The sequence below is a fragment of the Orbicella franksi genome, chromosome 1, assembly GCF_964199315.1.
Source record: "Orbicella franksi chromosome 1, jaOrbFran1.1, whole genome shotgun sequence".
In the NCBI taxonomy this organism is placed as follows: Eukaryota; Metazoa; Cnidaria; class Anthozoa; order Scleractinia; family Merulinidae; genus Orbicella; species Orbicella franksi.
Genome location: NC_138145.1, coordinates 25,816,668 through 25,830,305, shown reverse-complemented (window position 1 = coordinate 25,830,305; position 13,638 = coordinate 25,816,668). Strand labels below are relative to the sequence as shown.

Here is a 13,638-nt window from a genome sequence, read left to right as displayed (position 1 = left end):
GTTAATTCCTAAACTGTGTGGGTGCCACAGAATAAGCCCTGTCTCCAAATGTGATGGTATTGCATCTTGGGATGGAGAGACTGATGTATTCAGTCAATCAGAGCTATTATGATTTATTTTAGCTGTCTTTTGACATCTATTGAATTGTATGAAACAGAATACTTACTGTTCTTGTCTGTCAGTGTAGCTGATCCAGAAGGAGAGTTACCAGTGCCTTGATCAACATAATAACAATAGTTTAGTATACATGTACAGTGGAATCCTGATTTCTCAAACCCTGGATTTTTTAACCTCCCAATAACTTGAACCAAAAGTCCCTCTAATTTTATCCCTGATTTCTCGAACTACCTGATTTTTCAAACCAATTTTTGTTTCCATTGGAGGTTCAAAAACTCAGTTATCCCCTGTGGGTAATAATAATATAGTATATGAATTACTTGTACAAACTGTCAGTAAAAGATTTTGGAGAAAGATCTTTGCAGTTATTCATGAATGTGGAATCACAATGAAGTTACATACAAAAATATTTTTATTGTTGGTTTAAAAAAGTTAATATGCAAACATCGAAGGCATGTGCTAAGATGCTGGTTTGCTAAAATATTGTTATCAGAGACCATTTGTTTTTTTATGGGTGGAGGGGGGCTGGTGGGATTTGATAGACAGTCCCTGTTACACAAAATGACCCCCCTCTTCATCAGAAATTTTTTACCTGACCCCCTCCCTCATACCCCTAACTTTTTGGGTTAACCCCCATGAAAATTAAGTCTAAAAAACATAAAAGAACAAATGATACCATTTTCAAGCCGGTTTAAGCAGTTTTTGACACTGTACCAGTTGTTTTGTCATAAAAATAGACAAAGAGGACTTAAATCCGAGATTACATTGTCGTGACTGTTTTATGAAAGGGAGTTGCATGGTTGGTAGTGAAGGTTTGAGTGTATTTACAGTGTTCAAAGTAGAGTGGTCCGGAGGCATACTCCTCCAGGAAAAATTCAGAGCCCAAAAAACTTTGAATTCCAACTTGGCCTTGGGACAGGTTAAGTCTGCATACGAGTCAAGTAGCCCATCAGGCCGGAGCTTATCCCGGTTTCTGTAGCATGAAGTGACTAGGATTATTTCTACTTCCCCCTGGATGGGATGCTAGTCCATTGTGGGAATACCCCCAGCATTAAATTCGTTGGTACCCATTTATACACCTGGTTGGAGAGGGGCACTGTGAGAGTAAAGTGTCTTGCCCGAGAACACTACAGAATGTTCCTGGCCAGGGTGTGGTGGCCTCATGGTTAGTGCGCTTGACTCTGAATTGAGTGGTCTGGACCCTTGGGACAAGTAGCTCTCAAATTTTGCTTCCCCTGGCAAGTCTTAGTTTGCTCTTTTAATGCTTTAGTTAACAGACAACTTGCCTAATCCCTTGCCCGTTGGGCAAGTGGGAATGAAAAGCTACTTGCCCAGAAGGAAAATCTATTTGTCCTGGACGACTGTTCTGCACTTTTTTCCGAGCCCTGAAATCATATTTTAAGAGCTTCAGAAACGTTATTTTAGGCATTCTGGCAGAACTTTTGCACATTATAGATGCTGTCATCACAACACCCATATTCAAATACAAATAGACAACGTGCCTAAAAAAATGCTGACATTGCCTTTTCTTAAGGGAGGTCACTCATGGAGGTTCAGCTGTATTTAGCAACAAAATTCTTAGTACGGGTTTAGTTCCTGCTGCTGGGTACCTAGCATAGTAGGGGGGTTTGGGAGCATGCTCCACTGGAAAAATTTTGAATTTTCAGAACCCCAGGAACACTACACATATTTTAGATATTATGGCAGAACTTTTGCACTGTTATAGATGCTGTCATTACAATACCTATATTCAAGTGAAAATAGCCAAAAGCATGACAAAAAGCTGACGTTGCCTCAGTTTTATCAAAGGGAGTTTCTTTTTGGAGGTTGAGGTACTGTATATTTAGCAACCAAATGCTTACACTGTATTAGGGGCTTAGTTCCTGCTGTAGGGTACCTAACAAAGTAGGAGGGCCCCAGGGCATGCTCCCCTGTGAAATATTTAAATTTTCAGAACTTCAGGATTGCTATTTTAGGAATTATGGCAGAACTTTTGTACTACTGTGGAAGCTGTCAATAAGGTAATATTTATAGTGGGCCCCTTTTTAAACACCATATTTTTCAGCTGCTCCCCCTACACTTTCAAGATGCCCAAATAATTTGCCAATAATACAGTAACAGAACATCATTATCATCATTCCTTATAGCCCCTAGTGGGGCATAGGGCCGCAATATGGCATAGGCCCACCTGTACAGAACGTAGTGTTTCATAAATAGAAAATAATGAAATACGGCTTCCTCCAGTGACAATTTACATAACAGCTACACATGTATGAATTGATACTGCTAGTGTCATCTTGAAACAGAAACTGCTTTGAAAATTTAAGTGCCTCTGTTGTAGTCATCTTTGGGTTTAAGGTCTTTAAGTATAATTTTTTATTGAAGGAAAAATGCCAGTCTTCCACGTGCTGACAAGTTGTGTACGTCAGGATATCGATTCTAGGGATATATGTCAATTCAGTAGTGCCAGCTGACTTTGTTTAGCTGTTTTTCAGTTATTAGACTACTGAAATGTAGAAAAATTTCTAAGGAGTGTCAACAGTTGACAATAAAAACAATATATAAAAGTAAAATCTGTCCGCGATCCTGAGGAGGCATCTCGTAAATGGACCAGAACAAGGCCACTCACACAAAATGGCAAGCTGGGTGTCTGTGATTATGAGATACCAAAAAACATATCATTGGTTTGTGAATCATTGCGGAGATTTTTCTTGAGGAGGGGAGGCATCTTTCTGGGCGAGTGCTGTCAAAATTTAGTTTCCCACACTCTACTTATTCATTTATCTAAAAGTGAATTTGTAGGTTATTGTTTTAAAAGTCTAGTACCTGAATATGATGATCCACTGGCATTATGAGGACTTCCATGTATTCCAGACATGTGAGAATCTGAATCAGAAAGGCAGTAATTGATCTGAGTGGACATTTTGAAACCTACAGAATATTTCAAAGTAGGTTTTTATTACCAACAGGTTCTTAGTTCATGTACAGTACAAGCTTTCTTCCTCCGGGATGATTTTTCCTATCAGTAGCCAGTGTCAAGGAACAATAAAAAACTGTTTGAACTGAAACTGTGTTCAATCACCTTGCTTGAGCAACACAACACTGGTCAAGTTAAAAAATCAAATCTGTTAAAAGTTCAATTCAACTGCCAGAAGAGAAATTTATATCTCCTCCTGGCTATGTAATATCCTGTATACATGTATTTGTTAATACAGGCAAGTTTATGGGAAAGTGACCAGATTATCTAAATAGAGGTTTAATTTCTATCAACTACAATTATTTTGATACTGAAAAACCCATGTAGGGAGCTTCAATAAAGTATGTACACCAGTATGTATAATATCTAATGTATTTAAACTCTAAATCATGCTGTTAGAATTTAACATTGCCTATACTTTTTCTAAAAGGTTGCCTGTAACAAACAGTGGAAAGTTATGCATCACTGGACATCTCAGAGGAACGACAATCAGAAGTTACCTGTATAGTAAGTGAATATTAAATTAAGATAATCTGCAAAAAAGCAGCAGCTACAGTATTATAAATTATTTATTATATCATTCAAGTGTTTTGCTTTGGTTAAAATTATGTTGAAACAGTGAATATAGATTTCACTCACTCACTTACCTATCTCTGGTCGTTTTCTTTTAGCTGTATTACCAGTCACTGGGTCAGTAGATCCTGAAGTACAAGCATTTGTATATTAATATTAATGTTAATATTAATATCAATATTTATATTAATATTAATATTGATATTAATATTAATAGTCGTATTAAGAAATAATAATAATAATAAAATATTTATATAGCGCCAAAATTGTTTACTTAGAAAAGTAAACAATTATTAATTACAATGGTTAAATTGGTGAGTGGGAGGTGACTATCTCTTGTGGTCAAGTTAAGTCAAGTCAGTCTTTATTTAAACACAAAATCCTACTATATTTATAGTTTCAAATACATGTATGGTCTTCCTTGTAGTCATTTTAATTCACTTTAGATTACACTCACTACAGAACTTTAAAACTAAGATAAATAATATGATATACTGGTAACCTTATTTGATCAAGGTTTCTATAATTTATATTGTGTTAAAAATAATCTTTTCCATGCAATGAAGCTTTAAAATTGTGTGTGTGCACTTGAAATATTGGTCAAATTCCATTCAATCCTAGTGAAGCACACGTGTAGATCAATGGTACATTTTTGCCCTTCTTTTGGCTAACTACAAGTTCATGTGTTTATGCTGAACAGTTAAATAAACGAAATAGGGAATGTCATATTTAAACTTGAAACAAATTCTTCACAAATTCTACTACTATATACACTGTATGTCTGTGTATGTACATTGTACATGTACCTGCAGGCTGCTTGGGTGGTGGCCTTGGTCTTGTTCTGATGCGAAACTCTTTTGATGTGAACTGTTGTGTTGAACCATCAATGAGTTCTACAACGATAACAAGTTGCCACATATTCCGCATCTCCATTTCTACTCTGTCAAGTGAATAAACCAATTCTCCTTTTGGAGTCTTGTATACTGAATCCAGATCAATCGAAAAATGAATTGATTGCACTTCATGTTTTTCATAACTAACTCTTAGCTCCACAGGTCCTGTAAAAATGTAAGAAATCTATGATCAAATTATTTTAAGTTTCTAATTTGTGTTGATCAAAACTGGACATAAACATCCACGCCCTGGGTATACATGTACCCTGGGCATTTGAAAATTTGTTGTACCAAGGGAAGTATGAATTTGACATCAGTGGTTGTCATTACGTTGGGGCATTTGACACCAGATGAGCTCATATGGGAGGGTTAAGGGGGAACTTGTTTTGAAGTCAAGGTCAAGGTAGAAGTCATCAGCAGACAGCACTGTTCTTTGCAACATTTTGTCTGGAAAAGAAAGGCCCTCAAAAGCTTTTTGCTGTGTTTGAAATTAAATAAATAATTTCACTTGTCAAAATTTAACCACTTGTATTTTAATGGTATATAAAAACAATACCTGGGACATAGTGAAAGTTAAAAGTGGGTGTTGGAGGGAGAATGTTTTTCTTTTCCATTAATCTTTTATACCATGTCAGGGGTTTATATTAAGGGCCAGGCACTGGGCAAATTGACTGGTTGTGAGGACGATTTTTCCCGCCTGGTTTGACCATCTGGAGGAAAGTTATTCTATTTTAGAATTTCAGTTCAAATAGTTTTGCCCACCTGTGAAAACAAGTTGCCCTCCTGCTGAAAACGTTAATGAAACTCCTGCCATGTATGTTCTGGGTTTGGGGGCATTTGATTGCATGCAATGCAGTTTAACCCTTTGGTGGGGTGTTTGAACAACATTTTTGGTTCAAATAATGGAAATTTGACTAACTAAAAATTTGTAATGTCAAATGCCCAGGAGGGTTACTTGGCCATGCTATGGCTGAAAATCCTGTTAAAAGACAACCCAGCCAGTCAAAAGTTCAAAGGAAAAAAAAAAAAAAAGAACCACAATACAGTTCCTACAACTACAAAAATCTGTCTTATTTATTCCTGTATTACATGTGCAACAAACACAACTGGAAGACAAAATTTCAAAATTAAAGGTGATTCTTGAAGTTAATGATACATTGAAGAACTTATTACCTACAGTAATACTGAATTACATAATCAAAGAAAGCAAACTCAAAAGAGAATGCAATCAAATTTTAACTACACTGCATCTGTAGCTGAAATATGCTGGTCCCCTTCCAGTGACACAATATTTCTGCATCTAATTCTCGTTATCTCTTACTTGAAATGCAATCCTAAATTTTATTGTGCCGGATTTATAAGATACCTTACATAAGAGACGTGTACAAACCTATAGTGTCATGGACCTTCTCTGCTGCCTCAGGAGTGCGCTGAACAAATGCTGTGATCGTCTCAATTTGGCCAGATGTCCAAACTACTCCATTGACCTTGCCTTGAGCAATACGTTGTTCAGATGTAGAAGATTTCTTGGCTTCTTCAGATGTAAGCACTTTCTTGATTTGAAACTTGTCATAGACTTCTTTCAAGTCTGTTATCTCAACTTGAATATCAGGGGGATCTTGCATGCTGACGTAAAATGGATGTTGGTAGGGGTCATGCAGCAGCGGCTGCGTGTCATTAGACGCAGTTCCTGCGTAATTTTAGGAGTAAAAAGGTAACACATTACACTTCGTGTTCTTGGTTTATTACAGCCTGTATGTTAGCTGGCTCTTTATGAAGCAGATGCTATGCTTGCTACAGAAGAGGATTTATTAAGCAGTCGCTTTACTCACGCATTATTCTATAACGTGTTGGTAGCTGGAATTAAGGGTTCTTTGAACATGTGATAAGTGAAGAACCTGCGATTATGCTGGCTATATCAAGGTATTACTGTGCTATCCGTCTTTTAATAGTGTTAGCCCTGGTGTTTATAATTTTTCCTGTTTCCTGGTAAAAATCTGTTGACGTAGCATTATTATGTTTTTTGCAATGCCAGCACACTACAGTTTTCAATATTTATTTCGTTTGAATTTTTATATCCACTTATGGGTCAACTAATCAACTGGGGAGAACAATTTATTTCGTTTTGTTCGGCCTAAACATTTGTATATTTTTAAACATCTATAAATTCTTAAACTAACGTTGGCCTGATCCTCACCGAAAGAACGGCGAAGTTGGAACGTGTGTATAGAGTTAAAAAGTCCGGCTATGAATTAAAGTATCTATCTACATCTACATGTACATGAAACACTATTAATTGTAACCTACGTAGTTAGGTAACGCTTCTTTTGGGATATTTAAAGTTAATCGATAGCCCTAATTAGTATCACAATTTAAAAATAAATGCAAGTTTAACGTTTTTTAGTTCCATTAATTGTAATGTAAATAAATAAAAAAAAAACTTTTTATCGTATGTTACCTTCGAACCTCAGTTATGAGATGAATGATAACATAACAGAGGCTTCCGTTCTCATGAACTCATGCCAGCTGAGGCATGTTTCAAGAAATAATCCTACTCTCCTCGACGGTAGCTCTTAATGATTTAGAATCATCCTCTGCTGTTTTGAATTTACATGTATGTATTCGCACAATCTGTATCTATATGCACTTCTTCCAGGAAAGTACGTTGATATATTTTCTAAACGATTTTATAACTAGAAGCGGAAGTTAGGGAAGGTAATAGGTGTTCTCCGGTTTCGTTCTTCTTCTTCTTATTATTATTAAAGTATTCTGTGATTGCTAGTAGAAATAATTCTTGTTTTCTTGCATAGCACTTCGCCTAACAATGGTAGACAATTTTTGCCGGCGTGAATATGTTGTACAGAATGGAGAGATTAAAGCGCCCCAACATTAGCATCTGTTTCAATGTAAAACAGTTTCGGTTTCCCTGAGTAATGGATTGATTATGGGTTAGTATTGTAAACCGTCTGTACATTTGCGCGTCTTTGAAAATCAGTATTTTATAGCCAGAGGTCAGAGATAATGCAGTCCCTGGTGTGTATGAAATTTCCAATATTATTGACAATGGGTAACGATTACATGTACCTTGTTCTCCGCCAAGAATCTCGTCTAGATCCTGTAAACACGCCTGAAGATCAGCTTCCATGTTTACTGAACTCATACCCGCTGATCAACGTTCCAGAACAATTTGTTTTGCTTTCGTCCTCTCAGTGTGTACAATTGTGGCCGGGTAGATATCGGAACTTCCGCGTAGTCAGGAAGGCTTTGCAAAGTTTCAGAGACTTTGCTCTGTTAAGAGGTTGAACATTTTAACGCTTACCGTAAGAAAGTGAAAAACCATCGGTCGCGCCCTCAAGCGCCCGTAAATGGACAATTATAGTCTTGTGACTCATATTCAGGGAAAGCCCCTTCCCTTCACACTTTCGATATTCAAATTTTCCTCGAGTCAGTCAGTAGTGTCCAGTCCCATCCGGTATGTGTAATCCGAGATTCAATAGTTGATTGAAAATCCAAGATGTCATGCGTGATGGGAAAAGAAAAAAACCGCGAGAAATAAATGACCGCGCGCCCCTTTTTTTCACGTGACGCACGACAGACTAAGCGAAAGAGGGACTACTCGTAATCTAAGAGATGAATGAAGATCGCATAAAAAATCTCCCAGTGCAGAGATTACTATTGTGAGGAGAGAAAATTAGATAATTAAGTACGTTTTACATATTCGCTTTCGCTAACAGAAAATATAGAAATCCAACATAGATATATTTGTTTTAGTTCGTTTTGCGTTTCTGAGTCACAGGTTACTGTTCCAGTTCATTGACCGTACCAAACACCTGCTGTTTTGTGTAAGATCATAACTGTAGTTAGAACCGAACTGTAATCACTACCTGCGATAGTCTTTTGTTAAACTGTTATCTACCTGTATTGTTTTGAAAGTTATTAATCTTGTAAACGTCGAATTCCGTTATAGCCAATCGAGCTTTCTGAGATGTATTAGATAATGTTTAGTTAAGAATTTTTAATAGCTTTACGCGATCCTTTAGAATTGTGCTTTCGGCTTAAATAGTCGTGCCTTGTGAAATATTCTTTGGTTACATTCTGGTTATGTTCGGGTATGTTCTGAGTACCTTAGTGGATTAAACTCTACTGTTGGACCCAAGAACTGTGTATTCTCTGTCTTCCCGTTGGATTGTTTTGCTGTAACAGATCCCGAGTACTCTAGGAGTCTGACAAACTCCGTCGCTGCAAGCGTGTTTCCCTCTGGATTGTTGTAACAAGGATAACAACCGTAAGCGGCCCAAAAACGTGTTATCACATTGGTGGAGATTCAGTGTAGTAACAGCAAGCTTTCTGGGGAGAGGCAAAGAAATAGACGAATGTAACCCCTTGGAGCGACGGAAAAAGAATCGTCCAAGTAAGTCCGTAGATTTTGTACATAAAGAGGTTTTTCAAGAAGAAGAGTAAGCCGTATTACTTGAGAAGCCAGAAGCATCTATATCAGTATTCGTACGCTAGTACCCCGAGGAGTAAAACAGATGCTTGTGTGAGTTGCGATTTGCCATTTGATGAAAGTGAGATAGCCCCTGAGTTGCGAAAAGAAAATTCCAGTGTTGACACGCCCGACTCTCGCCGTGGAGAAGAAGAGAGTCATCGAACGAACTGTTCAAATTTAGAAACAGTTGATATTAGCATTGACGGAGGTGCTGGTGGAATTCCGTCGACACCGCCCCAGAATACTGAAAAAGAGACAATTGAACCAGCAGCGGAAGAATATCGCAATCAGGAGTCAATTTATAATAAAACTATAGAAAAAGGAAAAGAAAAAGAACGATCAAAAGAGGATTCAGAAGACACTGTTTTTGCAACAGGTGGTCTACGGGAACCAGTCATTAACTCACCCGCAGATATTTATAAACACTTTCCCCGAAGAGTAATCTTTGAGGACGAACTTCGGGAAAGACTTAACGAAACAGAAAGTTCAAGTTCAGAAGAAATTGGCAGTAGAGAAAACATTATCGACTCTGACGACCAATTTAGTGACGACAACGCTGCACGTTCGTTCCACAACACCCAGAAAGCAGGTACCGGTCATCCTGGTAGTACTGCTAAGAAAATGTTTAGTCAAGAAACACCGGAAGAAGCAGCAGCTGAGTTATTACATTCATATCAACAAACACTAAACAACTTGGCACAAAAGATGCTCATCAAAGATGTATGCATTGACAAGTTCCATGGCCGAGATAATGAAGATATCACGCGTTGGTTTGAAAAGCTAGAACTGTTATTAACAACCAAGGGAATCGAAAAGACTGGTCCGTTGGCTTTAGCCCAAATTATTAATAACTTGAGCGGGCCAGCGGAAACCTTCCTTTTTGAGCTGCCAGCCGAGGAAAGAGAGAGCTTTGAAAAGTTGAAGTGTGCGCTTATGAAACGTTATGCCACCAAGGACCGTACATGGGTTAGGCGCCAACGCCTTGTTACGCGACGTCAAGGAGTCAATGAACTGCTGTCCGACTATGTAAATGACATGCATGAACTCTTTGGTGGACTGCACTTAGCAGAAGTGGATAAAGTGACATATTTCGTAGAAGGATTATTACCATCAATGAAAGTTGAAGTTCTCAAGAAAATGCCAGAAACCCTGCTAGAAGCAGAACAATATGCCAGAACTTTGGACTCAATTAACAAGCGCGTAAGTCAAACCAGTGAAAATAGTGAAATGGATAGATTGATAAACGCGCTAATGATTAATGGACAGTTACCAGCTGTGGCGACGGGTACCAATTCTCAACCAGTGGATCAACAGATACAATCAATAAACACAAAGTTGGATGTGTTGGCTAGCAAATTAGAAGGTGTTGCCCACAAGAAGGTCAACTCAGAAAAGTTGGCCGCCTATGCTGCGCCTGAAAACAGTGAACAAGGGGTAATGATGGGAATGATTGAAGATCTACGTGATGCGATGGAGTCTCTAGACCGACGTGTAGAAGCCCGTATTAACAACCTCTCTAGACGAATACCACATACCAGATATATCTTCCCACTACCGAGACAGCGACCTTCCTGTTATAACTGTGGTGCCACCGGTCACTTCGCACAAAGTTGCCCACAGCGAGAGTACCATCTGACAGCTGACCAGTACATAGCACGTGAGCCTAAACGAAGCGTACAACCACCTGGATACCAGAATAATTCAGAGTACCAGCCAAGACAAAGAGAAATTATGCCTCCAGAGCGACGGGATAACCCTATTGCCACCTCAGACTGTTATGGGTCCATAGCTAGTTACGACTATGTAAAGAAAGACGAACCCGAGGTAGCGACTCAGAACACGGAGAAGACAGCGCACCCAGTTAGACGTACATCGCTGAAGCGAGAGCAGCCAAATCCAGGCCGACCTAAGGAGGTGAGGTCCACAATCCAAAAGACAGAAATGCCTGGTCGAGACAAAGAACCAACAAATACCCAGCACAGAGAAATTCAACAAGAGGTAGGCGAGGAATCGAGAGCAGAAAATACCGGCCCAAAGGTCAAAAGTCCTGCAACGCATGTGCCACCACAAGGCCCGCCACAATGCGAAGTTCCTGTTGCGAAGAACCAGAGCCAACCGGTCAAGCCAAAGCAAGTAATTGTTAACAAATCCGATGACCAATGCCCACAACAAAACAAGGTTTTCCCGACACAGTCATTTACAAGGAGCAACAATCCTCCTGTTTTTGATAGAAACACAAAGTCATATTATGGTTCAGGTTTAGCTAGACGAACTGGTATTCCACTTGGTCCTGTGATACAACGAGGAGAAGCTTACGTGAATGCATTTACAGCAAGTGCAGAAAACAAGCCAATCAAAAAGTATGTGAATCGACTCAATAAACAGAGACACGAGATCCCTATCCCTCCTCGCCATGCACAAAGTTCCAGTTATTTGCAAGAGGTGCAAGCACAACGACAAGATTCAGCCAAATTACCACACCCAGGAGAAGAAATTACAGAAACTATTACGCAATCAAATGAAAGTCAGGAGCAGAAAGTAAAGCGTAAAGTGAGGATCAGTTGCATAGATCACTCTCAGCCAGGAAACGTACCCGAGAAACAAGATTCAGGGAACCAGAACGGTCTCTACAGAAAGGCAATGATATCAGATTCTCTTGGAAACACGAGTTCAGACCTGAAAACCGGTGATCTTACAATAGCTGGAGATCTTGAAGGTCAATTAATTAAGTTACTTGTAGACACTGGAGCATGTGTTTCAGCGATAGACGAGCAGCTTGTGAGGAAGATATATGGCTCGCAGCCGGACCACATAACAGATGGCCTCGTGCCGTCCGTCAAGACAGTCAATGGAGAAAAAGTCCCGGTCCTGGGAAAGATTGACGTTCCTGTGAAGTTAAATGGCATTGTGTACCAAACCCAGTTCCACGTAATACAAAACCTTGCTCACGAAGGCATACTTGGGCGCGATTTCTTACAAGAGCACGGAGCGGTCATAGATTTGAAAAACAGCTCTCTGACTTTAAAAGACAGGCCCTCGAAACTGAGCACTACGTCTACTTCAGGAAATGATCGTATGATGGGAACCTTCGTTTTCCCCTTTCCAACGAAATCTACACTAGAAAGAGGCACCTCTTCTACTGATTACATGAAGAGTGATCTCAAGATTTCCCTAGGAAAAGAGAAGTATCAAAAGAATACACATCAGTGTTCTTTCAAATGGTCATTTTGGATCTTCCTACTTGCTGTATTTTACCTGTTTATGTCCTCGCGAGCCCACAGGTTAGACGAATCGCACTTAGCAGAACGAGAGAGTAAAAGAAAGCCCTGCTTTGCCACACAGTATCAAGTCAAAACTCAAGAAAAAGCTTTTGTGACGTCCCTTGATCACCACAGCAAGTGGTTTGCCAAGACATTTGCCCATAATTGGCACGACCCTTACATAAGTGGTGGTTGCACGCCTTATTCGGCACACTTGAAGGATAATTCATACCGTACAGATGACAAGGAAAATGAATGTGACGTGCTACTGTTAACTACATAGAGCTAAAGTTATTCAGAGAAATTGCGAAGACCGTTTAAACTAAGATCTGAGAACCATTAGGATTAAGAAAGATTAAGAGACGACCGACCAGGATAGTATAGACCCAAGAAAAAAAAAATGTAGCTGTCAACACATTGATTATTAAGTCTGACGCGATCGCGAGTACTCGAAGTGTCATAAATGAAGAAGTACCTTGAGATACATAACAAAGATAAGAAAAGCAACATAAATCATCAATATTTAAAATTACGTTACAAGCTAAGAAGCAAATACTGAGGTATGTTAGTTGCTAAGCGAGTACCTCTAAACCATAGAACATAGTCAGAGATTGATTTGTCAAAGTTGTTAATATGAAAACGAACAAGTGATAAAGCTTTTAGTTTATTTAGAACCCCCGAGAGCATCATATCCGCTAGCTCGGTTATGGCCGCGGTTCTGGCCACGAGGAAAATCAAATACAAAATTACAAAAAGTTAAAACCAACAAGAAAAACTATATATATTTTTGCTTCGCTATTGACGTTCAAATGATTGTACTTTTAATTTTTATTGCTTGACTCAGGAGAGTTTCAAGCTAAGGTTGGAGGAATGTGAGGAGAGAAAATTAGATAATTAAGTACGTTTTACATATTCGCTTTCGCTATCAGAAAATATAGAAATCCAACATAGATATATTTGTTTTAGTTCGTTTTGCGTTTCTGAGTCACAGGTTACTGTTCCAGTTCATTGACCGTACCAAACACCTGCTGTTTTGTGTAAGATCATAACTGTAGTTAGAACCGAACTGTAATCACTACCTGCGATAGTCTTTTGTTAAACTGTTATCTACCTGTATTGTTTTGAAAGTTATTAATCTTGTAAACGTCGAATTCCGTTATAGCCAATCGAGCTTTCTGAGATGTATTAGATAATGTTTAGTTAAGAATTTTTAATAGCTTTACGCGATCCTTTAGAATTGTGCTTTCGGCTTAAATAGTCGTGCCTTGTGAAATATTCTTTGGTTACATTCTGGTTATGTTCGGGTATGTTCTGAGTACCTTAGTGGAT

General features: G+C 38.7%; 1 protein-coding gene across 2 annotated transcripts in view; it reads right to left on the bottom strand.

Annotated features, from left to right (window-relative positions):
- The window catches only part of LOC145498777 (uncharacterized), a 127,752-nt gene extending 119,614 nt beyond the window's left edge, over window positions 1-8,138 (bottom strand). For both annotated transcript variants that reach the window (XR_014050892.1, XM_081478705.1), the window contains exons 1-6: window positions 7,645-8,138; window positions 5,951-6,250; window positions 4,474-4,725; window positions 3,742-3,795; window positions 2,944-3,003; window positions 167-214 (exon numbers count right to left, since the gene is read on the bottom strand). Coding sequence is in view for 1 of the 2 variants with exons in the window: in XM_081478705.1 (XP_081334831.1) it covers window positions 167-214; window positions 2,944-3,003; window positions 3,742-3,795; window positions 4,474-4,725; window positions 5,951-6,250; window positions 7,645-7,720 (790 nt within the window). In the remaining variant the exon portion in view is untranslated. The remainder of the gene's footprint in view (window positions 1-166; window positions 215-2,943; window positions 3,004-3,741; window positions 3,796-4,473; window positions 4,726-5,950; window positions 6,251-7,644) is intronic.
- Window positions 8,139-13,638: the final 5,500 nt, after the last annotated feature.